This window comes from Ambystoma mexicanum, chromosome 14 (assembly GCF_040938575.1).
Source record: "Ambystoma mexicanum isolate Mex_15411 chromosome 14, UKY_AmexF1_1, whole genome shotgun sequence".
NCBI lineage: Eukaryota > Metazoa > Chordata > Amphibia > Caudata > Ambystomatidae > Ambystoma > Ambystoma mexicanum.
Genome location: NC_090940.1, coordinates 607,282,780 through 607,310,651, shown reverse-complemented (window position 1 = coordinate 607,310,651; position 27,872 = coordinate 607,282,780). Strand labels below are relative to the sequence as shown.

Below are 27,872 nucleotides of genomic sequence, written 5' to 3'. Positions count from 1 at the left end.
CTCTTTAGTCCTCTCGAGATGAGGCCTCCAGAATCATACTTAATACTCCAGCAAGATCTCACCTCTGACCTGAAGAGAAGACTCCCATCCCACAAATAACGAAGGACAAGTACTTACTCAGAGTTTCCGGCCTCCGGGTGGAGATGCGGATGTCCTCGGCGGGCACGCCACTCAGCTCTCTCAGTGCCCCTGCCAGCTGCCTTCCAGTGTGGCCTCCGCCGATGATGCCAACCTTCAGCCATTCCCTGTGATAGCCCAGGAGGACCAGGGACTTCCCGCTGGGCAGGCAGACTTTTCTTCTGCCTTCCTGTCTGAGAGACAACATATAATCTTGCAACACCGCCACAATTCATGAACACGCTTTACTCCAACTGCTATCCAGAGACCCCTGACCGCCTACACTTCCCCATTCAGAAAATTCTAAATCTCACAGAAAGTCAGCATTGTTTTTCAATTGAAATCACCCTTCATTTTCTTGAGGCTGGACAACAATCAGTGTACACAAGAAATGTGTCATGTTGAAAAGTAATTAAAATAAGAACATAATACAGAGAGGTTTTTCAATCATTCATTAATTAACACGTTTAAACCCTCTTCACCAAATGTTGTAGACAAGGTCCTAGTCATTGAATCACCCACCTGTGACAAGCAAAGGGTATGTAAGCACCTCAGCTTCTTTTCAGGACTGTCAGCAACATTCAGCACAAATAGCGAAGTCATTATATATCAAGCTCTTTCCCATCGTTCTCAACATTCCAATATGCTATGCCCTCCACATCCACAAAGCTTTCCCACTCTGTCCCAAATAAGTTGACAGCGGAACACACAAACTGATCTGGCCGAGTCTTCCGGTCTACTTGCCTCTGTTAGAAGTAACAACAAAGATACTTGAATGCATAGTGCAGTGTTGAGCAGCTGGCATGTGGCATCACTGATTGCTAAAATAAAAAACCCTCCCCCACTCCTCTGGCAGTGACAAACACAGAACTGGTCTCCGCGTGCCTAGTTCGGCAAGCTCTGCTTAACTAATATGAAACGACAAAACAGGCACCAGCTATACCTCCCCCCACGGCACCCTCACGGAACTGAGTGTGGCAGAACTGATGGTAGTTGCACCCTTCATTTTCTTACTATGTTGTCAATAGGGTTACAATGTCGTCACAATAGAAAGTGAAAGGACACATGGAGAGCAGGATCCAAAACTGGAGCGGTACTTTGTGCCTGGTGGTAAAAGTCTCATAATTATGGAGGTGTTGAACCTCTACAATCCTGCTTGGATACTTTAGATTAAGACATGGATGGAATCTGAAACCACGCTTGCAAAGCACATATTATAAGCTGTCAGAAGTCAACAAGCGAAAGAGGCAATCGATCATCTAGCTCAATTGATCATCTAGCTAAAGCTAGGAAAGGTAAGATAAATAGCATTATTATACACCACAAGGGGAAAAGGAGTCGGGCCAACCCTACAATGAGAAAGGGAAATGCGAAAAACCCTTTCTCATGTGGCCAGGGTGGTGCGGCCACAGTCCAGACGATCCCCCTGGGGGTGGCAATACTAGGGAGGATCACATGGGAAGGGAGTTCCCCTATGGACTTGGGGATGATATTCCAGAGAGAACATTGTATCCCCTTACCCATCCGAGGTTGACACCCAGGACCCAATTCCCAATCCTCCATGTCCTATTGTCATGTTGGAAAAGACCATCCTTGTATGACAAATAGGAAAGTTCTTAAATACCCCCCTTCGAATCTGACTCAAAGTACTGGGACGAGGAAGAGGGTCAGAGCGATGAAGAATACCTGGAGGAACCAAGCTATGCGCTCTAGTTGTTGTACCAATCCTATTGGTGTCAGGACATTCAAAACCACTGAGCGTAGAGAAAGGAACACATTACTCTCCTGTAACTCTTGTTCTCCAGCATGGGTCTTGCATGGATTCACATGCTCATGAATATTTCCCATTGTTAGGCTGGGAATCCTCGGTAAAATGAAAGCAGTTCAGCTTTAAACTTTTAACTGCTTGTCTCCTCTATATCCTATCAGTGTCCTTTGGGTCATACTGCCCCCAGCTAATGACACTCGTCCTGCTAAGAAATACCCCTGGCGGCCATCTTTAGATTTGGTAGCGTACATAAAGTGGCAGTCTGAACCAAGAAGAGCTAGAGAGGGGGAAGGAGGGAGGGTTCGCATATGAATCCATGCCAGACCCATGCTGGAGAACAAGAATTACAAGTAAGTAACTTGTTTCTTCTCCAGCATGAGGTCTTGCATGGATTCACATGCTCATGAATACAAATACATAGCAGTACAGATACACAACCATGGGAGGGGGCAAGGCTTACGCAAGCAATACACTTACCCCTGGAACAGACTCACCTCAAACAAACCGGTTGCACAGCACTGCTTGGCTGACCCGGGACTCCTCCTTGGAATCCCTGTCGATGCAGTAGAAACTTGTGTGGGTAGACCTCCACGTAGCTGCCCTGCAGATGTGGAGCCGGGGAACACCAGTGAGAAACGCTGTAGTCGCTGCAATGGCTCTAGTTGAGTGGGCTCTTGGCCGGCCTAGAAGCGGTTTGTAGGCCAGATGATGGCATTGCATGATACAGCCAAAGCAACACCTGAAAATGGAAGCCTTAGACAGGGCCTTCCCATGTTATACAGGTCAAAAATTGACAAAAAGCAGAGACGTCATTCGAAAGTCTTTCATGCGTGCCACGTAGAACTTTATGGCACGAGCAACTTCCAGCAAATGAAACTCCTTATCAGCAGGTGAAGAAGGGTTTGCAAAGAAAAGGGGTAGACCAAAGGCTCATTAAGATGAAAAGTCTGATGGAAACTTTGGCATGAAGGTAGAATGAGTCTGTAGACCCAGTTTAGTGGCGTGGAAGGACAAACACGGCTGCTTAAAGGAAAGTGCCCAAAACTCCCCAACCCGCCAGGCCAAAGTGATTGCCACTAGGAAAGCAGACTTCCATGATAGAAACGTTAAAGGGGTATGATGCATTGGTTCAAAAGGAGGCCCTGTTAGTTTAGACAGTACCACGTTTAGTTCCTACGCCGGTGCACAAGCTTTTACCAGTGGGAATGTTCTAAAGAGATCTTTGAGGAACTCCTTAATGAGCCTGTGCGACCATATGCAAAGCTTGCCCGTAGCCCGTTTGCAGTGGGATATGGTAGCCAGATGGACCTTGATGGATGCATGTGCAAGGCCAGCCTTGGCCAGCGAGAGCAGGCACAGGAAGAGCTGCAGAGAAGTTACGCACAGGGGCGATGAACCTCTGTGCCCGGCACCACACTGAGAAGTGCTTTAATTTGTGCCTGTAGCAAGTCAATGTAGAGGGAGCCCTGGCCTTTGCCAGGATCTTCTTGCAGTCCAATGGCAGGGAATAGTAGCCAAATTCTAGGGAGCCAGGAGCCAGACCGTGAGGTTCAGTGGCCCGGGTCGTGATGCAGGATTTATCCTTTCTCTCTGAGAGGAGGTCTGGAAGTGGCGGCAATTGGATAGCCAGAACCACTGACAGATGTAGTAGGTCTGGTTACCAGATCGGCTTTGGCCATACTGGTGTGATAAGGATCATCCTGCATCGTCAGTTTATGGGTGTGCTGATCACATGTAGTAGTAGTAGCGGAAGTGGGAGGAAGACGTACAGGAAGAGCACTTCCCAGGGGATCGAGAAGGCATTCCCTAGACTCCTCAGCTGAATATATCTGCTGGCAAACTTCCAACACTTGGAGTTGGCAACCATCGCAAATAGGTCGATTTGAGGAAGACCCCAATTGCTGAAGAGGCGATACACTTGCGCTTACGGAAGTTCCCACTTATAGCAAGGCCACCACTCCTTGTTGAGAGAGCCTGTGATGGTGTTCTCGACATCTGCCAGGTGAAAAGGGATGAGGAACATGCCTTGAAGAATGGCCCAGCGCAACAGGGACTACGCTTCCAGGGAGAGAGCGGCAGAGTGCGTCCCACCCTGCTTCCGGATGTAAAACATGGTGGCGGTGTTGTCCGTGAAGATTTGCACCACCTTCCCCTGTAGCTGAAGCTGGAACGCATTGAGAGCTCTGAAGACTGCCCGCAGCTCTGGGATTTTTATGTGCAAGTCCTTTTCCTCTGCGAGCCATATGAACCTAGCATGAGAATATCCTGTGCAAGCCCCCCAACACTCCAGAGAGGCATCGGTAGTGACTGTAACTTGGTATGGAGGAACCTGGAAGGGAGCTCCTTCAGTGAGATGTGGCCGAACCAACCACCAATCAAGAGCCTGACGGAATGCCCGATTGACCGCGATCTTACCTGTCCACATGCCTGTGACTTGCTGCCACCTGGTATCTAGGAATTCCTGGAGGGGCTCCAGTTGGAGCCTGAAAAACAGGGTCAGATGGATGCAAGAGGACATCATGCCCAATAATGATTTGATGGATGCTATGGACAGCCACTTGACCTTCCCCGGGATGGCTTTTACCCTCTCTTCTGAGGGAGTCGCAAGGCATGAGGTTGTGTTTAGCCTTGGACCCAGGAACAGAGCGTTCTGAGATGGCACCACACAGGACTTTGGATAATTGATGGAGAATCCTAGCAATGTCAAAAGGTGGACGATCTCCGCAGTGTGCTGGGATACCAGGGCATACGAGTGGGGCCGGATGAGCTAATTGTCCAGGTAAGGGTAGACATGGATAGATGAGCTGCGACCGGGACCAAACATTTGGTGAATACCCTCAGAGCCGATTTGAGGACAAAGGGAAGGTCCTTGAATTGGTAGTGCCACCCCTGAATGACAAAACAGAGAAGCTTCCAGTGTTTGCGATGAATGCACAGGAGAAGTACGTGTCCTCCAGGTCGAGAGTTGCCATAAAATCCCCTTCCTCCAGCTGGTCGAGCACCTGTTACAACGTGACCATCCTGAACTTCTGGGATTTCAGGTACTTGGTTAGGCGGCGTAAGTCTAGGATCGGTTGCCAAATTGTTGACTTTTTCCTTACCACAAAATATTTGGAGTACGCTCCGGAGGCACCGACAGACTGGTTCTGCGGCTCCTTTTTGTAGCATAACCTGAACCTCCTCTAGCAGCTGGGCAATGTAAAGTTCTTGACGTGCGACAGGAGGAATGCAGGAGCACCCATCCCAAAATTTTAAAACGTGCCCCTGCTGAAGAACGTCCAGCACCCATTTGTCTGTGGAGATCTTTCACCACTGACCGGCAAAGTTCGAAAGTCGGCCGCCCACTGGGGTGTGAAAGTGGGGGTGCGGGTCCTTGGCTGGTTCAGACCTGCTTGGGCATCTGTGTCCTGGATGGGGGACGACGATCCTAGGTGCCATTGACATAGGTCTGGTAGCGACCCCTGTAGGCATTCTGGGTGTACCCCTTCGATGATCTGGAGATGCTTTCCCTCAGGGAACAAAAGGACGACCTTCTTTGCTTCAGGGTCCCCAGAGAGCGTGAAGTCTCCATTTCGGTTTAGAGGTGGAGAGTGTCATTCGCCACCTTTCCAAACAGGTTGTCCCCGTCAAACGACATGTCGACAACCTCCTTCTGCACTTATGTATAGAAATGTGTGGCCTTCAGCCAACCTTGGCGCTGGAGAGCCACTCCATTCCCCATCTGGCAGAAACCTGAGTCTGCTATGCCGAGCGTGACCGTAATGGCGTGGTCCGTAGCTACTTCGTCTTACTGGAATAGGGCTTTATCCTTCTTGTCATCAGGGAGGAAGTTCAGGATGGGCCCCAGCTTGTACCACAGCTCTCTGTCGTACCTCGATAGGATGGCGAGGGTGTTGGTGGTCTTGATGATGTAGGCTGCTGTGGTAATGATGAGCTTGCCAGCCACATCAAGCTTTTTGCCCCCCCTGGTCAGGAGGCACCACACACTATGAGGGTTTTGATTACCTCTTTTTTGCGGCGGTTGACAACAAGGATATGGCAAAGGCTAAGACCTGAGACACTTGGGGGCTGAATCAGGGACCCTGTACTTCTTATCTAGCCGGTCACACTTCGCTGGCGTGATATTAGGAGCCTTCAAGACTGCCAATCCATCTTCCCAAATGTCATCTAAAAGCGCAACCAACATAATGGTCTTCTTTGCGGACTCTCACAGTTGAAAAAGCAAACCTTTATTTTTCTTCTCTTCTGGTACTAGGTTGAAGAGCTTGGACGCCTTTGAGATGAAAGACCAATCTCGTCCGGGGGGGAAGCCCTGGTGGATTCGTCGACATCTGATGGTTCCCCATCTACAAGAACGTAGTCGCCATGCTCATCTGTGTGAGTTGCGGTGGTGTCAGTGTCAGTGCCAGTCTCTGTGTGAACTGGTTCCTCCGCCACAGGGAGCAGAGCTGGTCCAGGGGACAGTGTTGGGTGATGCCTTTGTAGCCTTGGCAGACTTCTGGCTAGACCAGGCACAGGGGCCATAGGCAGCCGTTGTAGAATCTCCACCACCAACGTATGTAAGGTGGTCAGGATATCTAGGGACATGTCCCTTGGTGCAGGAGTAGGGCTCATGTGAAGGAGATCCCTCATGAGGCATGGGTCCACCGCCCTCTTGCTGGTCAGAGTAAAAATCTTCAGGTAGATCCTCCTCATAACAGGTGTAGATATGTGGTGATCTCCTGGGGGATCCGAAAGGAGCTATAGGAACTGCCTTGGTGGGCCTGGGCAGGAAGTTTAGTTTAGTTTAATTTTCATAAAGCGCCACTCGCCCCTAGGCCTCAGAGCGCTAAACAAATTATACAACACATACAACACAGAAAACAACACCGTAAAAAGACATCTCAGCATTAACATGGGAACAAATTCCAACAGTACATGCCTCCAACCAAAGGCATCATCCACCCCCTAAGAGGAGGGGTAAACGTTCTCAAAAGGAAAACAAAAAGAACAAGATTCAACATATCAGTTAAGCATTAATCTTAGATTGGAGGTAGGTGATATGTTCTTCAGGTTTTTATAACAGCTCAGAAATGCCTGCAAACTGCTCTGGCCAATGACAATACAATCAGGGTTACTCTTTTATAGTCTGGGAAGGAAGCTATAACAGGAGGCTGCGGAACAGGAATAGGTGCAGCAGTCGACGGGATTGTAGCCAGTACCATTGAGCGAGGTCTCAGAGGCAGAGAGACCCTGGGCGTCATGGAGGTGAAGGTGACAATATTTGACAAACTGCTTGTCACTGAAGGAAGGCTTGTTTTTCCTGACAAAGCGATCATAGACGGGGCGATGGTCCTGGTCGTTGACAAGGAGGTTGTCAAAGGGGTGGTGGTCCTTGTGGACGAGACGGTCGACGGGGCCCTCGTCACTGACTGTGCCGATGACAGCAGAGCTGTTGACGGGTCCTTAGGAGATCCGCTGTTCGACAGTCTGTGCTTGGAAGGGGTCAGCGACATCCTCGTGGACGGAGACAAACCACCAGTCGGCAGGCTAACTGTCAACAGAGCTGGCACCGGAGACCAAACCCTCCCAGAACTTGGTCCCACAGCTGCTGAGACCATGTTGATGGAGCGTGGATATTCTCTTTCTTTGGGATCTTTGCAGAGGAAGCATCCTCCAAGGACCTCAACCTCTTCTTACCAGAGGGAGTACACTCAGAGCACCTGCCGCCCCGAGATGAAGCATGAAATCACCCTGAACCCGCGTTCGAGGGCTTTCCTAGCTCGACCCATGCCACCAACCTGCAGTTGCGATCCTTTTTGGTCTTCGACAAGAAGTCATAGCAAATGACCCATCCGTTCGCGTCGTTGTCTGGGTGAAGACAACAAAGGCACGTGAGGTGCCGGTCCTCAACGTAAATGTTCTTCTGGCCACAGATTTCACAGGATTCTGAAGAGACTCTTGATGGCAGCATCATCCATGGTCAAGGTGTTGAGATGTAGGCCCTAGCCTGGGCATGCTGGTGCCACAGGTTGAAGATCTGATGATGGGGAGAAGATCTTCAGCGACAACGGGGACCTGTGGCCGGTAGTAACTGCGTGATGGTAGATGAAGAAATAGATGGAAGATATCTTTCAAAAATGCAAAAACAAGTTAAAAACCTGTGATTTTTAAGCAGCAATGCCTAAGGACTTCCAACACTAGAAATGTGCTTTAAAATCTGAAGATGGCCATCAGGAGTAGATCTTAGGAGGATGGGTGTCATTGGCTGCAGGCACCATGATCCAAAGGACACTGATAGGCTATAGAAGACATGAGCAGTTTAAAGTTTAAAGCTAAATTGCTTTCTTTTTAATGAGGATTCCCAGCCTAAAGACAGGAAATGTTCATGAGCACATGAATCCATTCAAGCCCCCATTCTGGAGAACATGGAGTCTTCTTCCTCTGTATGTGGGTCGAGGAACCAGAAAGCTGTAGGCAGAACAGTAGAGCAGAAAAGCTCAGGGATACTGCGTCCCAAAAAGAGACACTTCCGAAAGGGTTCAGATGTGTGCAACGGTCAAGGGGGAAGGAAGGATGGAGCCTTCTCGCAGACCAAGTGGTCTTGGAAGCTGCAGAAACGCTACCACTGTAAAGAGCGAAGCCGCAGAGCCAAACAGACTACAAGAGACCTGAAAGCCACTATGAGAAGCCGGTGGGCCATTAGAAGGGAGTTGGGGCACTGGGGCAGCAAATGGGGGAACCATAAGGGTTAAGAAGCTGGGTCGGAAACCGGATACCTGTTAGGATAGGCGATCAGCCAGCCCCTAATCTACCTGGTGTTCGCATTGCGCTTCCTACGGGGAACCGTTATCCCAGAGTGAGGAGGGGAGTTACGTTACAAAGACACCCGATGCCTTTTGCACATTGAGTTTTTCTGATGGCTAGGACCCGTCTTGCAGAGCGTTGGCGGTTTCCCTGGAGACTGGGTCGTTTTGGACGATGTACTGGCCACGTGCATCGTATCAGCAGGTCACGTGACTTTCGGTTCTTAAGCCGCTCGCTGAATCAGCTCGGTGCTTCTGATCGAAGTTTATGCTTCGTTACTTGCCAACCTTGTCTTGCACGCTATCCTGTTTCTTGACCTCTGTCTGCCTAACCGATTGCTCTTGCCTTGCCCTTTGTTTTGGTTTCCTGGTTCTGGTACCTCGACCTTTTGGCTACGTCCCTGGATTGTTTTTTCTCTGTTCCCTTGTCTGGCTTTGTCCAATTATTGCTGTCCTTGCCTGCACTTTCACCTGTTTCCTGTTCTAGCATTTGGGACTCTGCTCATCTGTTTACAGGCTTTAACATCACGGCGAGAAGTGCCGACGTCCCATCATTCCATCACGGAACCTGCATTTGTGTCTTCGGGTTCAACTACTAAAGGAATCAGCGTGTTCTGACATCCACGGAACAACTTGGGAGTATTTGCTGGGAAACTGTGCAGCCCAACGGAAGAACGCGGAATAAGAACATTCTCCAGGCAATTTCTGGTCTAGGTTTCAACTTACCTAAGGCGTCCTCGTGCCGTCGGGTCCGGTGGTTTTGTTGTGGACTTGAGACTTACCACCTCAGGAAAGGCGTCCGCGTGCCGTCGGGTCGGGTGGTTCCAGCAGACTAGAGACTCGCCACCTTAGTTCTGCGTCTTCGTTTCGTCGGGTGTTGTTTATTGGTATTTCCAAGACCAGAATTGCTCCAGTGCTCTACTTCCACTTTGGTAAGCCTGCTTTTTCTTCATGTTTGATTGTTCTCCTATGAATTTCCAAGCTTCACTACTGTGACTTTCTATCCTTGTACAGTGCAATCTTTGCTGGTATATTTTAGGGTCTTAAGGGGTCTGTTCTGATTTCTGAATTGTACCTTTGTCTTAGGTGATTATCCCTTGAGAGTTACACATCATCTGGTGGCTGTACCCCGTTGAGAGTCGCAAATCTTCCGGTGACAATATTACCAAGTTCGAGTCTACGACTGATATCCTTTCTTCTGAGCAATACTCCTATTGGTGTTTTCTTTACCTTGGTACTGACCCCAAGGGAGTATTGTTTTGAGGAATTCTATGGCTACACTACGTGGTCAAGGCCGTAGGATTCCTAACAATACCTCACTAAGAAAAGGCGATATCTTCTTTGTACTTACACTAGAAAGCAAACTATTATGAAAAGCGAAGTACCGAACGCCGTAAAGACAAGATATTAAAATTGTATGAGACTATGAATCTTGGTTAAAGTCCAGGCAGGAAAGTATACCAGGCAGGAAGATTGCGAGTCTTGGACCCGCACCCAAGTGTAAAAAAGAGAGCAACTAAAGTCCTGGCAGGAGAGTATAGCAGGCAGGAAGATTGCGAGTCTAGGAACTGCACCCAAATGTATGAAAGAGTAACCAAAGCCCTGGCAGGAGAGTATTCCAGGAAAGAAGATTGTGAGTCTGGAGCTCACACACATTTTTGTTTGACTGTCATATGCATGGTGACATCAAGAGGAAGGAGTCCTCCTCTTGATCATATAACAACCATGGGAAGGGGGTCATTCCCCCTGTTCCTGTGGAGAACGTGGAAAGGCCAGGAGAAGAGGAACAACCTCTTGACCTTGTGAACATATGTGCATCTGGAATCCAGGGGAAGGGAGGCAGTACCCTGGTGTTGATTGTGAGCTTTGAAACATCATGAGCAACAAGACAATCTCTTGGCTTTGTGAACATGTGTGCCTATGGTAACCAGGGGAATGGAGGCAGTACCTTGATGTTGACTGGGTGTTGGAAAAACCAGGAGAAGGAGAACTACTTCTTATTTTTTGTGAACATTGTGACAACAGGGAAGAAGCCCTTTCTTCTGCTACTTGTTGAAGAACCTTTTTGATTTGAAACCATGAACTTTACTTTTCTCCTTTTTTTGCTGCATCTGGAGCAGTGCAGTGGAACGAACACTGGATATTACTCAGAGGAAGAGAGTCACTCCACTGCAGTTAGGAGTCCCTGTTTCCCCTTTGTATATTAATTTAAGTGTACAGGTCGGAAATAGGCATTTGGACACTGGACGGTGGACTATTGTTTTGACAGATGTTCTGACAGTTTCCTTAGTTTTGTTTGAGGCAGGAAATTCCCTCTTAGATTTAGGGAAAGATGGGATTTTCAATTTCTGTTTAATAAAAAGGCTCACAGCCATTAAAATGTCACCACTGTGTCCTCATCCTGCTTCTCACCCCTTACAGAAAGGACTTATCTGGTGTTTTAGATGTCGCAAAGCAGACCATTTGAATAATGTTAAACAATGTCCAAATCACATCTTACATGAAATGAAGGTTTAAACTGCATGTATTCACAAACAGGGGTTGGTTGGGATAGGCCTAGTGGTACGTCTAAAATTGAACTGGAAATTCCTCTCTGAATAAATCGAAACTAATGGGGTCAGGATGGGTCAAATAACATTGTCATTATTCTCAAAAAAAGGTTTCCACGGATCCTTGGTAAACCGATATAGTTTTTCTTCTTGAGGGATCCATTCCCCCAAGTATATCCAGTTTCTTTTGCTCTATCAAAAAAGGAAGAGGTTTGGAGACACGATCATGGAAGGTAGTCAACTTTATTCCCCAACTAAAACTAAACACATGGGTTTCCTTCCGGGATTATATAGAGTAAAAAGGTATAAGAATTGAATAAACTATAAGAGGCAGATATTGGTCTCCTTAATGCATAATATTCTTCACCAACGTTTCAGGGATATAGCACCTTGCCGTTTTTCAGTTCAAACTCACATTTACATTGATATAGCACCCAGTCGCTCCTTTGCTACATGTCCTATTCACAGAGATTTAGCACTCAGATCACTCAGGAATATGGCACCCTTTCCACTCTCAGTAAGGGAGCTGGTCTCCTTTTCAGGAAGGGATATGCCTGTGAGTTGTATCCTATAATTCAGGAAGCCAAGTGGGCCCAACTCATTAGTCCACCTTCTCAGTCTTTGCAATAGCAATGTAGCTAGTCTTCCCTCTTGTTAAGCTAGATCTGGGGCAGACACATGAGCCTTTGTTTGGTTTCGATCAGCCCAATTAGGTCTGCCTGTGATGTATTATAAATCTAATCAGAAAAAACAGAAATACATTTTAATTTTTGCCTAACAGTTTGAACTCTCAATGGCAAATTTCTATTTGACTTTTATCTGATGAAAAAATGACTTATCTATTACAGGGAGTGGGTGAGTTTGAAGGGTGCCTTTTTATCCCCTTTATCGCCTTTCCCATCTTGGTCTTATTTATTTTGTCTTTAGTTTCTTAGTATAACAAATCTTTAAAGTAACAGGTTCCTGAAGGTCGCTTTGGAAAGACCAATGATGTAGACGATTTGTATGAGTGTTTCAGTTTCAACATGAAAGGCACCACAAAAATTCAAGGTGCATTATCTGTTAAGTGGTGTTTTCCTGTAAAAACCATTATGTCATTTCTTTGGGACAGAGAATGCCAAAGACTTTAAACCATAAAAAGAGAGACTACAGGGTGCCCAATGGTTGGCTGGTCATTCTACATAATTCATCCAAAGTATTTCTCAGTAAAATAAGGAACCATGTTTTTCCTATTGAATGTCCTTCCCGATGGTCCTCAGACATTTTCTCCCATCATTGTATGAATAATCAAAACCCCCAAGTCTAAGGCCCTTTTCACCTTAGAAGAGGTATGCAATGTGTGGCTCTCCCGGTGTTTTGGACTGCAACTCCTATGATCCCTCTTTATAGGCTATGCTGGCTTGCATTCTGAAGGATAGTAGTCCAAACGATCTGGAGAGCCAAATATTGCAGACCCTGCATGAGGTCAAGCGCTTTAATTTCACAACTTCAATCAGCCAACCCTCTACAGCAGTGATCTGCAACCTGGCGATCCGGATACATTGAACTACAACTCACATGATCCCTCAACAGCGACAAAACTGGCAATGACTGATTTGAGTTGTAATAGAGCCAAAACGTTGCAGAGCCCTGCTCTGTAGAAAGTACCTGCTGAGTAAAACTGATTAAATGAAAACAATGAAACAGAAAAACATTCACTTGATCAATCAATGACAGCATCATCACCAGTCAAGGTCTGACCTCAGTCCACTCTGGTGGATGAGATTTTGTAGGTTCTATGTCCCATCTTCACCGATCCCCATACACCTTACTTCATAGTGTGCAGGAGCTTGCAGAAGAAGACAGCATGGGCGCAGGCCGTCACCATGAGACCCTTTGAGCGCTCCCTTAGAGGCAGGAGATGCTGGTGGCTGAAGTCAACGCCGCGCTCGAACTGAAACGACCTCAGGTCGGAGGTGAAATCCAAGGACATGGCGGCTGCCAGACTGTACCTAGAGAAATCCAAGGGTAAGAGCACCAGGATATGAGCTGATTAACTGACGAATGGAATGTTTTACAGAGACATTGAGGCGCAGGGAGACAGTCGTTTGCAGAAGATATCAGAGTGTGCTTATTGGCTGACTGGGACATTACATAAATAATCACTTCTTAGCTACCACTATTCATAGCTATGGGGGGAACCCGAGAGACAGTCTTTTTTTCAGTTTTTTTCTTTTACTCAAAATCAATTACCAATACATCCGATCAAGAAATGTGAATAATGGGCTATGAAAGAATGTAAGCATTGGTAAGAAATAGAAATTACAATGGATTATTTAATAAGTATTTTCCTCATGAATAGAAATACAATGAGTGGAAAGACTGGTCCCCTCCATCCTACACCTCAGGAAGGACCCAAAGGCCCTACTCTCCAAGGAGCATCTTACAGATTGCTCCACCAAACACTACTTATCCCACTTACGGAGTTCCTACCTTCCCCATCTATGCTCTCGGCTACCTATAAACATGCCCTTGTAACCCGCTGTGCGCAGCCCCTATCTGCCGTGCTCTGATGCCTCCACGCTTGGCTTGCGCTTTATAAATGCCATACATACAAGTTGTGGTGAATGCAGGTGACAAACAAAATGTAAAAAGGGGATGGACGAAGGTAGACAACATAACTGTAGGACAGAGGCAAAGCAATACCCTACTTACGTGATACACAAAAGGGGAAGAGGGAGAGAACAGAAGATATTATGAATACGGAAAAACACAAATATAGCAACAGCTATCATTAGGTTAAGTATACTGGAAACACTTGCATCATGAGAACAAGGGGGTGAGGGAGAAGTGAAGGAAAACACACGAGTGTACCTCCTTGTCCACCACGGAGGATGGGGATATATTATATGATCTAGAAGGGCCACTTGGAAAGGCATAGAAGTATCTATAACACACTCTACTTTATAGAAGTAATATGAGCGATCAGTGATCAAGGATGGCCGAGGAGGTCGCTTAATCAGATAAGGTCTCCAGAAACAACTGTCAGCCTGATCAAAAATTTTATTTTTCGTGAGGGTAAGGAAGCTCCTGCTTTAAATGTATATTATCCTAGGGGCTCATCCCACATGAAATTCCAGACCTGGGACGTAAGCGACCATCTTCAACGGATGAGCAGGGATGTTTACACAAGACCTTATCGTACAAGATGTAGAGAAGGTATGCAGTGATACAATTTCAGCAAAAATGTCACCGGTACAAAATAATCGCATCAAAAATGCTGTGGTTTGACCCATTAAAGGTGTACCCCATTACACCATTTAAGGGGAGCGGGGTTGCGGGGGTGTCCCCCGCTCCTCTTAAATGGTATAATGGGGCCAGGGGTTGCAGGGATGTCCCCCGCATCCTTTACATGGATTGCAGCCTTTTTCCCACGATATTTTGTGTCCACAGCCATTTTTGCTGCGATTTTAACACATGGACCCATAGAGAAGCCTTGATCGTATCACTCTGCATTTCCGGTATCAATCAATTAAAGCCTTCAACTGTGCCCCACATTTCATAAAATGAATTAAACTTTATTCCAACCCGAGATGGACTATTTTGTTTAATTGGTCTACGTTGGCTTATTTTGGCATTCCAGTGGGTGCAGGGCTGGGTTGCCCAACATCCCATCCCTCATTAGGGGAGGAAGGATAGCTCAGGGGCAACACGTTTCTCTTGGACGCAAGACAACACAGTGCAGCACAGGTTTGAATCCCGATCCCACGCTTAGAAACCACTCGCTGATATTAAGCGCGTTATAAAAGAACAATTATAATGACTAATCCCTGCCCTGGAACAGCTCCTGTAAAGTGATACAAGACTAACTTGGGGGTAGTGCTGATGCAGATATCTAAGTAAGCTATCTGCATACACTGGTGATGTACTGATCTATGTTTCTTATCCTGAGAAATGAGTCTCCCAAATATCAAACACTACCCAAAAGGAGAGAGAAGAGTGATCTGACTAGGACTTCTATGAAGGGTGAAGTGCTCTGCTTTTTTAATGCACGCCTAGTCAAAATAAGTCTAGTTTAGTTTAACTTTATTATTTTTGCACTCCAAAACCTTTCTATGTCTGACAAAAGTGCCTCTTTGACCTCCAAAAGTTAGTTCATTGCCCTACAAAAGGGAGAAAAAAAACCTACCTTCTTAAAACCCCAGGCAGACAATAAGACACAATTCTTTCTTTTAAATCAGAATGTACTTCTGCTACGATTCAGCATTCTATCCTGTCATCAATGGCTTACTTTCCAGATGGTCCACGTTTGATGCCTAAGAGTGGAAGCAGTGCAGGTAATAACAGCACCTCAAATGATGTACTACCCACTACGGTCGCTGACATTTCTCTTACTTCCAACATTCCATAAACAAATTGATTTCCTGAGTGAATCCCTGTTTCCATTATTCCCACTCAGACCTACTCCTCCTTTGAATGCCTGGTCTCTCTCTCTCCTATGGCCTCTCTTACTCTGGCCACCTTCTATCAGTCGCCGTGCCAGTCTACCCTCTTCCTCTCGGAATGGGCAGGCCTGACCTCTTGCTCTCCTTTCCTTCTCTTCCCAACTCCTCCTGCGGGGGGATCTTAACATAATTCAATGGCTCTTAGAGAAAGATATGTAACCTACACCTTCACACTGACCTCACTTAGCCCTGCCTACATGTAATGCACTTTTGATATATATTCACTACTATGTAAATGTTTTTTATTAGGGCATGTTATCTACAGATGCACTCTGCTATACATGTACCATTTTGTTTCACCCTCATCATGTAACGTTGAGGTAACTGTTTTATCCTGCTTCGCAACACTGTACTAAGCTGTAGGTTCTCTTTTGTTCTCCTGTGCCCCGATACCCCTGGGTACGGCGCGCACAATAAATAAACAAACAAACATACACATTGACTCTCCCGAATCTTCAAGACCTTTCCGCAACCTGTATGACTCTCTTTCTCTCTCCAGTCTACCTTCTGGCCCGACACACAGTGCAGGCCATACCTTGGATGTTTTCATCCCCACAGACATCCCTCTCTCGATCCCTATTACTACCTCACTCTCCTGGACTGATCACTCTCTTCTCTCCTCAGACATGAAGCTCTCTTCTCCTTTAGCACTGGCACACCCTGCACCGCTGACCGTCTTCAAGGTCTTTCGACCCATGAAAAGTGCGTCAGTGGCTGCCTTTGTCTCCACCTACTCTCCTCCTTCAACTCTTGAGGCCGACACCCACCCTGACACAGCCCTCTCTAACCTTCACCTTTTCATCTCCAACACTCAACATTCTTGCCCCTGTCCTGAGGGTCCGACTGAAGCCTGCCAAAAAATGCAACTCCTGGTACGACTCCGATCTGGCTGCCCTTAAACACAAATGCAGAGCAGCAGAACGGAAATGGGTATCCTCAGGTGCACCCTCTGACAAGTTGGCATGCCGCCTTCTTCAAAGGCAATACAGACTCCTCATCAGGTCCAAAAAGAGAGTCCATATTCAAGCCTGCATCTCCGCAGCATCTAACAACACAGCCAAACTTTTCAAAGTCTGCAAGGAACTGGCCAACCTTACTGCAGCGTCATCCTCTACAGCACCCACCAAGGCCCTTTGTACAGCCCTGGCTGCACACTACATCGCCAAAACACAGGACACCCTGACCTCTCTTGTCTCCGCACCCACACATGCACCAGCATCTCTTGGGCCTCCCTCTCCCCTGCCCCTCTTCTTTCCTCCCTCTCCTCTGTCACACCCAAGGAGGTCTCTAGACAAGTCTGGACAATGAAAGCATCTTCCAAACATGTGCACCCCCTGCCCTTCCAAAACCATCAAGGACAACATTGACACTCTCGCTCCAGCCTTGGCAGACCTCTGCAACCTTTCCTTCGTCACTGGAGTTTTCCCCACTTCTCTCAAGAACTCTCTTGTGCACCCTCTGCTCAAGAAACATTCAGCCAACCCTTCAATTCCGGCAAACTACTGCCTGATCTCTATCACTCCCTTCCTGGGGAAACTCCTGGAGAGGTTGGGTATCCCTCAGCTTACCCTCCACACTGAATCTGTTGGGTGTCTCCATGACCATCGGTCTGGCTTTAGAGCATCCAGAGGCAAGGAAACTGCTCTTCTGAACACCCTTGAAGACCTCCTCTAAAAACTCGCCTTCTGTCTGTCCTCATTTTTCTCGACCTCTCCTCTGCTTTCGACACAGTAAACCACAACATCCTGATCTCTGTGACACCCTGGGGATTAGAAATCAGGCCCTGGCATGGCTTGCCTCCTTTCTCTCTGACAGGCCTTCCCAGGGTGAACTTGTGTCTTTTCTCTCCGCCATCACTCTCTCTACTTGTGGCGTCCCCCAGGGATCTAACCTATCCCCCTGGTTCTTAAATGTCTACATGGCCCCCCGGCCCACAGGATCTCTGCCTTCACCTCCAACTTTCAGTGTTATGTGGATGACGCAAAGCTCTGTTTCGGCCTTCCCTCAGTCTCCTCCTCCTTGCTCATTCCGGCTGTCTGTCCGCAATTCAGTCTTGGTGTGCGGAGGACGATCTCTGCCTAAGTGCCAGCAAGACAGAGATTGTCCTCACTGGGGGACCCCTGCTCCTGCTTTTCCACTTTCACTAAGGATGGCCTCCCTTGGCCCTGTGCCCTCACCTTTTAGTGAGGCAACAAATCTAGGGGTCATCTTCGACTCCACTCTCTGCCTCTCCTCTCACATCTCAGACATCTCTAAAAATTCACACTAACAGCTGTATCTCCTCAGAGGCATTCTACCTTTTCTCCATTTCCCCAGAGGCTCACTGTCTTCCAAAGCCCTTGTTCTTTCTAGACTGGACTACTGCAACAGTCTCTTTCTCAATCTTCCAACTTCTACTCTCCGACCTCTGCAACTCATCCAGAACAGAACCGCAAGACTTATCCTTGGCCTCAAGCCCAGGGACTGCATCTTTTCGGTTCTGAAATCCCTTCACTAGTTCCCCGTGGCTACAACGATCAAGTTCAAGACCCTCTGCACAGTCCACAAGGCTTTCTGGGGCCAGGGCTTGCACTATCTACAACTCTCTCTCCCTAAATACACTCCGCTCGTCTTCTTCTAACTCTCTGCGGGTGAGCTGATTTTCAAAACAGAGATTCGGGGTTCATCTTAATCCTCTGCAGGTGCTTCTATCTGGAACAACCTCCCTTCCTCACTCCGTCATGAGCCTGATCTCCTTAAGTTCTGGAAACTCCTCAAGACCTTCCTCTTCTCTTCTTCCTTTTCTCTCCCTCTCCCTTGTTAACCCCCTCTGTCACAGCCTGAGATAAAACCACAGATGTTACAGATAAACTTCCGCTTTGGGGTGTTCCTTCACTCTTATGAAAACCTGGAGCGTGATGTGCTAAAGACTTTCCCCCCAAGAGCGCAGCCTGCAGAACTCAAAATCCCTGTCAGGCCGGGGGCTTGAGTGAAAAGGCAGGAGCAGCAACAACAGAGCTAGAGAAAACAGAAAAAGAACATTGCAACAGTTCATAAAATGCAGCCAAAAAGGAATGCCGGAATACAGCAAACTACCACCCACAACTACCCACTCTTACCTGCTCCGTGAAGAAGGAGATCAGTACACCTACTTGTAGTCAAGGAAAGGGATAACAGGGTTTGGTGAAGAGTGACAATCCCAAAGTGTTCAAAAGTATTCCAAATATTGAAGCAGCAGAGCGTCCCAAATGATCAAGCAATCCAAAATGTGATAGCAGCAGAGTGTCCCAAATGATCAAGCAATCCAAAATGTGGTAACACCAGAGCGTCCCAAACAATGTGTGAAAACAATCCAATTTGTGGTAATAGCAGAGCATCCCAAAAAATGTGTGCAAGCAATCCAATTTGTGGTAATAGCAGAGCGTCCCAAAAAATGTGTGAAAGCAATCCAAACAAAAAATGTGGTAACAGCAGAGTGTGCCAAACAAGGTGTGAAAACAATCCAATTTGTGGTAACATCAGGGTGTCATTGACTGGTGAGGTAAGGGATTTTAAGGGGGGTTTGCATAGACATAACTGGAACCAGGGAACACAGCGTTAACCTCAGGCGAGTCCCTATGAAGAACAGAGTTCAAAAATCCAAAAGCGCCACAAGAGAAGGGTTAGAGAGAGAAGGAATCAACATAACGTAGCCGAGTTCAGTATTTCAAAAAGGGATGCAGCAGAGGGAGACGAGCGTCGGGGAACCAGACAAGGACAAGACAGATGCAGGGTCTTAATACAGGAGCCGGATCGAAACAACAAAGGAAGGTCCTTGAATGCAAATGCTCGTAACTAACGCAGTTAAGGAGCACTCGATGAATGGAGCAACAGACATTAAATACAAAAGTCACTGTGTGCATGTCACATGACTACTAAAGAAAGGGTGTGATGGGAAATGTAGTTTTAACGGCCTCCGTGTGCCAAATAACATTGGGACAGATGCCAGGGTAGCCTCCAGGTGTTACTAGGCATCCCCCTATGCTGCCAGCTAGGAACCTGGGTTGCGCCATTCCCCCCCGCAAAGAGCGACCCCTACAGCGAGCGCGCAGACGCTCTAGCCAAAACAAACGCAAGAGTCGGGGAGCATTCAGATTGGAGGCCGGTTCCCAGGTGCGGTCCTCCGGGCCATATCCCTTCCAATCTATCAGATAGGACCTAACTCCACGACGGAGGCAGGTATCCAAAATGGCACGGATATCGTATTCATCCTCTTCTTTCACAGAGACAGGGGCTGGGGCCACAGACAGACGGGTACCGGGCACGAAAGGACGGAGCAATGAGACATGAAACACAGGGTGTATCCGCCAATGAGATGGAATGTTCAAACGAACTGCGACGGGGTTAAGACAATGTAGAATTCGGTAGGGCCCTACATAACAAGGCAAAAGCTTCTCTTTACCCCAAATAGCCAGCTGTTTAGTCGAGAGCCATACACGGTCAGCGCGGACATAAGTAGGGGCCGGTGAACGCTGCTTGTCGGCCTGCAATTTGGTTCGACATTGCGCAGCTTGTAGATGAGATACCACTGATTCTCGTAAAGCCAGGAGAGAGTCCCTTGTGGCTTTCGCAGCAGATATATGTTTCAAGGAAGGTACAATATGTGGACGGATTCTCGGATGTAGGCGTATAGGGCATAAAACAGAGAATAGCCGACCGAAGAGTGCCTAGAGTTATTATAGGCAAACTCAGCGAGGCCTAGCACCAACAACCAGTTAGACTGATGTTGTAAACATAAGCAGCGGAGCTACTGTTCCATCGTGCCGTTGGTATGCTCAGTCTGGCCATCAGTTTGAGGGTGGTAGGCTGAGGACAACCGGGCATCAATACCCAAAGCAGAGGTGAGGGCGCGCCAGAAACGCGAAGTAAACTGAGACCCTCGTTAGGAGATTAGGACCGTAGGCAATCCAAAGAATCGAGAAACAAACTAGCCAATAAGGGGGTGGTAGGTATGCCTGAGCATGGTATAAACTGTGCCACTTTTGTAAAGACATCGACCACCACAAGAATTGTGGTCATGCCTTTGACCGAAGGAAGCTTAGGTCACTACGAAATCAAACATGGTAAAAAAACAAGTGCCAACGTATTTGTCTTGCATTGGTGCACTTCGTATGAGATAGAGCCTGAAGGTTCCGATGGTCCATATACACAGTCACTGGGTGTCTTGCGCCCAAGAGATGTTGTCTCCATTCTTTAAACGTCACTCTGATCACCAAAAGTTCTCTTTCCATGATCGTATAGTTGCATTCGCTGGCGTCAATATCCGGGAGTGAAAAGCCACAGGGTGTAGATGCTGTGTAGAGGGACATTTCTGCGAAAAGATGGCCCCCACTGCAATAGCAGAGGCGTATGCTTCCACTATAAATGGAAGAGAAGGGTCTGGATGCTGGAGAACAGAGGCAGTAGTAAAAGCCTCTTTTAAGGCCTTGAAGGCAGTCTGCGCTTTTTCATCCTAAAGGAAAGAAACGCTGGGACTAGTAGGGCGAGTCAATGGGCTACTATTTCAGAAAAGGAGGCGATGAAAAACCTATAGAAATTCAAAAAGCCCAAAAAGGACTGAAGGGCTTTTACCGACTCCGGGACAGGCCAGTCCAATACTGCCTGGACTTTGGAAGAACACAGAAGCACCCCTTTATTGGATATCTGGAACCCCAGGAACTCTACTGATGATGCATGGCAAACAGATTTCTCTAATTTTGCATATAGAGAGTGTTCGCGCAGACTAAGTAGGACAGAACGGACGTGTTGTATGTGCTGAGAGATTGAATCTGAAAATATTAAGATATCATCCAAATAGATCACAACATAACAATCCAGCATATCCCTGAAGATGTCATTTTACAAAATGCTGGAATGTGGCTGGGGCATTACAGAGCCCAAAAGGCATTACACAATACCCATAGAGCCCAAACTTCGTCTTAAATGCGGTTTTCCACTCATCCCCACTACGCATCCTCACCAAATTATATGCCCCCCTCAAATCTAATTTGGTGAAGACAGTGGAAGATGTCATTTTGTCGAGCAGTTCTGTGATGAGCGGCAATGGGTATTGGTTCTTAACTGTGATTTTATTCAAGGCACGATAATCCACACAGGGACGCAGGTTCCCCTCTTGCTTTAGTACGAAGAATATCGGGGAGGCCGCAGGAGAGCGAGAAGGATGTATGTGTCCCAAACGCAAGGCATCGTCCACATAGTCTCTCAAATGTTCTTCTTTCTGTGTGAGAGAATATACATGACAGTGTGGCACTACTGCTCCAGGTAACAAGTCAATGGGGCAGTCATAACACCGGTGTGGGGGCAGTTTTTCTGACAATACTTTGTCAAACACATCAGAAAACTCCCGGTATTCCTCTGGGAGTGTAGGGGCTTCATTAAGTGATGTGGCATTGATCGAAGGAATGTTGGTCACCATTGCCAAACAAGGAGACAATACCGCCTCATCCTGGGATTGGAAACATCTTTGGTTACAAAAAGAGGAGGAAAACCGCACTGTCTGCTCATTCCAGTCAATGACAGGATTGTGAGTTTGAAGCCAGGACAGACCAAGAATGATGCCAAATTGAGGAGCAGAATTAAGGTCAAACATAATTTGTTCAGTGTGGCCTTGGAGTGTGGACATCTGGAGCGAACCTGTTTGTTCCGTAACCTGTCCAGAGACCAGACGAGAACCATCTACCGCATGCACTTCTTCGGGTCTTGATTTAGGGAACACAGATAGCCCATGCTGCATGGCTAACTGTATATCCATGTAATTGCCACTGGCTCCTGAATCAATCATGAATGGACTAGAAAAAGTTTTCATATCAGGAGCAGTGAAGCGCATGGCAAGGTAAATGTGTGAAAACGGGAAACAATCATCCAAGCCGTTGATCAGTTGACTCATCCTAAAGGCCCGGTTTATGGACGAGTCCATCTTGACAGGCCTTTTGGGGCACACACGTATGTAATGACCTGACTGGCCACAATAAAAGCACAGGTTATTCACCATACGTCTTTCTCGTTCGGCCTTTGTCAGTGGGCCCCTGGTTGCCCCTATTTGCATGGGTTTGGCGTCTCCTTGCAAAGCAGGAGTGACGCCTTCAGATCTGGACGAGGTACGAATATCGGGGTACCGACGTTCACCACGTCTCTGCCGAAGCCGAGCATCGACCTGTAAAACCAGATCCAACAATTCAGGGAAACCAGACGGAATGGTGGGTACCACGGACAGGGCATCTTTCAGGTTGTCTGACAGCCCTTTATAGAATACGGCTGCTTTTTTCTGTTCGGCCACATGGTCTCAGCCGCTAGTTGATTAAAGCGTGCGAGATAAGTCAAAAGATCCGTCTTGCCTTGGATAATAGCCAGGAACTCTCGATCCGAGGTCTGCGCTTTGTATCGCATATCAAAAACACTGTTCATTGCTTGAATTAAGGCATCAAAATCATACATAGCTGGGTCATTTGCTTCTAGCAAGGGATTAGCCCATGCTGCTGCAGTGCCACGCAGATGAGAAAGAACGAAAGCCGCTTTGGTGGTAGCATCTGGAAACGCCAAAGGGCAGCAAAGGAAATGTAAACAGCACTGGTTCACGAAGGTCTGGTACGCTTTGGGGTCACCTGAAAAGAGTTCTGGTGGGGCCACAGATAAAGGCCCTGGAAGAACAGCTGGAGCTGGAGGTTGTACTGGGTTTACAGGAGGAGGTGCTGCGGCAGTGTAGTGATACACAAAATTGCAACCTTGCCAATCAGGGCTTTAGATGACAGCATTAGCCGCTGAAAGCCAATAGTGTATTCAAAGTATGTGCCAAAATGCTGACAGTAGTCTGTTGTAGCACTTCCATTATGCAGTAGTGAGCTACAAGGAATATGCAGGCCTAGTATGAGTGATAGGTCACATTATGCATTGTTGATAGACAGGCAGGGAGAGGGCCCTACCTCTGTAGCTAATAGGTATTTTTGGAGTGTTTGGAACATTATGGCACCTATATAGCGCTTAGATAGCCAGTCTTAAGCGCTATGAACACTAAGCTATGAGTGCATGCCTTTTAGAGCTTGCAGATGGGGTTAATACATCCCTGCTTCCCTTAGAATATTCTGCCTCACTAACGGTAGCCCTGCATGGCCCCAAGCTAATCTCCTTTTCTCTGGGAAGGCACTGTTGAGACATTCCTGAGCTTTTGCGCAGATGGAAGCCAGGGAGGGGCTCAGAAGAAGGAGCAGTGGAAATTAACAGAGTTGGGTTTTTTCCATGAGCCAGCCTATATTTTGCACAGGGAAAGTTCTGGAACTGTGCGTCATGGACGGGCAGCACGAGATTATAAAATATGCATGCTCACATGACTCGGGTGGGAGATCGTCCTGTGGACTTGGTTCGAGCAAGATCAAGTGCCCGGAATTTGGAGCTCTGACGGCATCCCAACAGCGCTGTCCTCTGAGCAGGGCTTGTTACAGCTAGCTTATGAGGGCCAGGGTCTCCCAGTGCTGATTGAAGGGGCGTAAGACTGTGTTTCTCTATGTTTATCTAAGTTCTATGTTTCTCTATATTTTGCATTTCTCTAAGTTTTGTGCTTTGTAATCTTCTCTAACTTGAATACCAAATGTATATGAAATTCACTGTTTAGAATAAATACTAAAACTTATTGAAGGTGTCATTTGTCACTAGCATGAGATCACTGCTCAGCACAATAGAACCTGTATTTTGGGCTGAATTGGGTATTTTTTGCTCTCAAAGGGCTGGCCCAGAGGAAGATTTTGCCCATATCAAGACATTTGGTGGCAGCTTTGTGGGATTTGTGAAGAGCGGTGCCTTGCTGTGAAATGACAAATTGTGTGAGAGAACACAGTGTAGAGTGAGGAGCAGGCTGTCGCATTTCCTTGGTGGTCTCACTGCAGCTCTGAGACTTCAAAAGGCAGCAGCGTTGTGTCGGCTTGCCGTGGCCGATAGCTTGTGTGGTTAAGACTCCCTTCAGTAAATCAGTCGTGACTGACTTATTGCTTGGGAATGGAGCCAGGGAGTACAAGGCGATAAACAAGCGGGAAATGGCTTTGTTTAAAGCGCTCTGATGAATGGTCAAGAAAGATATATGTTCAATTAGGAAAGAATTTTATCATGCGGTTTCCCCAGTTTAAAGTTGTAATTTGAAATGCAAAGTGAGACAGAGTTCTCATCTCTATTCTGTCATGAGGGCAGGGAAAAAATAATTGCAAGGATTTGACATGCAAATTGTGAATAGTAATTTAATCATTGATTCAGCCCCAGTGTGCTAGCGAGTGGGGGGCTGTAATTTTCGGAGGCGAAGGTTCGCTTTTTAATGTATGCTTTTGAAGTGTTGACATTCCTGAAAAATAACGTGGGGAATGAGCCGTGCTTAGGAGAAAGAGTAACATCTGTGTTGAGAGCCTAAAGGGTTTGTTTTTCTTTTGGCAACTGTAAATTCCATGTGCTGGTGGCGAATTCTGTTTAAAGGAAACACACTAAAATGATTATATTGCATTTTAAGCTGTGCCATGCTTATAATGGGTGAGAGACTCACTTAAAAAAGAAAGTGAGTGATGTTATTTGGATTTTTGATTTTTGTGTATTGATTTGAAATTGCAGAATCAGTTTGCAATGGTTTGGGGGGAAAAAACAATTTATATTTTTCTAAATTGCCCCTGGAGTATTTTTGACTGTCCCCACGCTATGCCATGGATTTGTACTGTTGCCTTATAAGTGATGTATGTTTTTGGAAATAGTGACCTGTTGACTGTGATACATGGTGAAAAATGTTGTTGACACAATAACAGCCCACAAGCAATATAGAGTGTGGGTTGCTCTTGCAGGGAAACCGTGCAGGGAGCTGCACTAAATATGGCATTTTTTAAATGCACTGAAATAAGTGGTTATATTCTGCCAATGGTACAACAGAATGAAAAATCTGTGTGTGATAAGATAGCACAAAGATTTAGTGGGTTGTGGGTTCTTTTGAAAGATCGCACATTGCATTGGAGTGACCTTGTGAAGCCAAACTACAAGGTTACGAGGAAAAAGGAGAGAAAAAAAAAAACTTATGCTTTTAAATGAGACATTAATCAGTTTAAAACAGGCTAAAAGACGCTTTGACATTTTGCTAAATTACATGGAGTAGAATCTGATGAGAAGAAAAAGTGCCTCTTTTGAAAATAAGAGTCTACGCTGTGTGTGCAGAGCTTGTGCCTTGAAGCTGTCTTGGGCGAGGTGCAGGAAGGCAAACAAAAGCAGAATACTGCACTCCTGTTTAATGAAATGGTGTTTCAGATATGGGAGCTTTTCTGAGTTGCTGGAACAGTGCAAGAAAGAGTTAATCTGGATGAACTGTCTGAAACCGCCACAGTGTAAGAGTTATAGGCAAAGAGATAAGCTTGCTGCGCGAAAGATAAACAATGACATTCCTGCATTCCATCCCCTGTGAGAGACACCGCAGCGTGAGCAAAAAAACTGAGGAGAGGGGGTGCAAAGACAGAAATGCTGATCAGAAGTAAAGAATTTGCCCAGTAACACTGGAAGGAAAACAAAGGCTGCATGCAGGATGGCAGATGGGCACATCACATCTGAACATTGGGGAACCTGTGCATCTTGAATGGGCTAAGAAAAGACAGCTGCCCATTCCAACAGACATTGCCATGCAAACCGCATTCCCATGCACCATGTGATGTGATGTGAAGTGAAACGCTATTGCTGTGCAAGCTGCATTCCAGTGCTCCATGTGATGTGAACTGAAGTAAAGCGCTGTGCCCTGGAGAAGAAACCTCTAGGCGCTTTGAGAAGAGAAAATACACAGCTGGCAAAATGCAAGCTACATTGCCAGGGCTGGAGTAACTGACAAAGACATTATGGCATTCCAGATGGAAGCAAAACTGACAAAAAGCACTTAGCCGTTTTGCAAGAGACAACATGCAGAGCGGGGCTTTGGAGTACAACATGAACACTGCACATTAGCCCTGATCCAGAAGCCTCACGGCTTAGTGCAAGAATTAATGATTTGTTGAAGCAACAAAAGAAACTGACTTAGACTATCGCGCTCAAAGGGATGAGCCAAGAAATCAGCAAACACCCTTTGAAAAAAAAATGACAAGTGAAAAACCAGAGGCTTGAAAGACACTAGCTGTATGGAGAAAAATAAACAAAGCTGCTTGTGCAACTGCAGGCGGTATTGGACTGAAAGACTTTACCTTTGAAAAATGGAGTGATGCCAGCAGGGCAAACTAAATCAAGATCATGAGACACTGGAAGCAAGTTGGCACCTGGCATTCGTGATCGCTTTGGTGAAAAAGAAAAGCATTGTGCGACCTGGGTACTTATTATATGGCTTTTGTAAAAGCACAGATCAGTCTGAGGTACCATTGACCAACTATGATTGCATTGCACAAATGAGTTTGTGATTAGGCAGTTACACCCCGTATGGTTGAGTGTAAATAAGCCCCCAGAAACATGCAGAAGGGTGATAAATAATTGCAGTAGCAATGATAAAGTGTGTAGTTACCTGGTGAGACTTCTGAATATGGGGGTGGTGTTCAGGGAAGGGGTGGATAACGCTGATATTGATGAATAATGACATTGTACTTTTAATGGCATCCTAACATTTCTGTTTGTATTTTGCCTAGGCAAAAAAGCAAGACAATAGCGCGCCATTGACAGAAGTAGATGTATTCAATTTGTGGGTGACACTGATCAGTCAAGCAAACTGTGCTCAGAGAAAGCGAGTCAACTTTAAACGTGTCCTGCACCGCACTCAATGCTGCTAGCATGCATGACGTATGAGGACATTTGTTCTGCAACCTGCGAAAGGTGTCCAACAGAGTAGTAACTTTTGCTGAACTGGCATGGTGCAGACTTGGCTAGTTATCAAATATTTGATGCTGCACATTCAAATGATTCAGTTGCTGGAAATAACTTAATTGACATGTCTTGCCTTTCTTGTTTAAAGGACTATGGACAATGAGTTGTGGACTGTAAGATCATGCACCACAAACAGCTGTGTGACACAGCACTTGAATGCTAACACATTGAAAAAAAATGGTTTTTAAATGCACTTTTTGAGATGAATCTGAAAAAACGAAATGGTTTTGCTCTTCCAACTGAATTGCTTTAACCAGAGATGCTTTGCTTTTGAAAAAAAAAAACTTCTACATTGCACGTAGGCAGGAAA

The 27,872-nt window shown here is 46.5% G+C and overlaps 1 protein-coding gene across 1 annotated transcript in view; it reads right to left on the bottom strand.

The window, feature by feature from the left end:
• The window catches only part of NOXRED1 (NADP dependent oxidoreductase domain containing 1), a 160,110-nt gene that overhangs the window by 118,325 nt on the left and 13,913 nt on the right, over nucleotides 1-27,872 (bottom strand). Inside the window, exons 2-3 of the mRNA XM_069637995.1 lie at nucleotides 13,031-13,210; nucleotides 118-311 (exon numbers count right to left, since the gene is read on the bottom strand). Coding sequence (XP_069494096.1) covers nucleotides 118-311; nucleotides 13,031-13,191 — 355 coding nt within the window. The 5' untranslated portion in view covers nucleotides 13,192-13,210. The remainder of the gene's footprint in view (nucleotides 1-117; nucleotides 312-13,030; nucleotides 13,211-27,872) is intronic.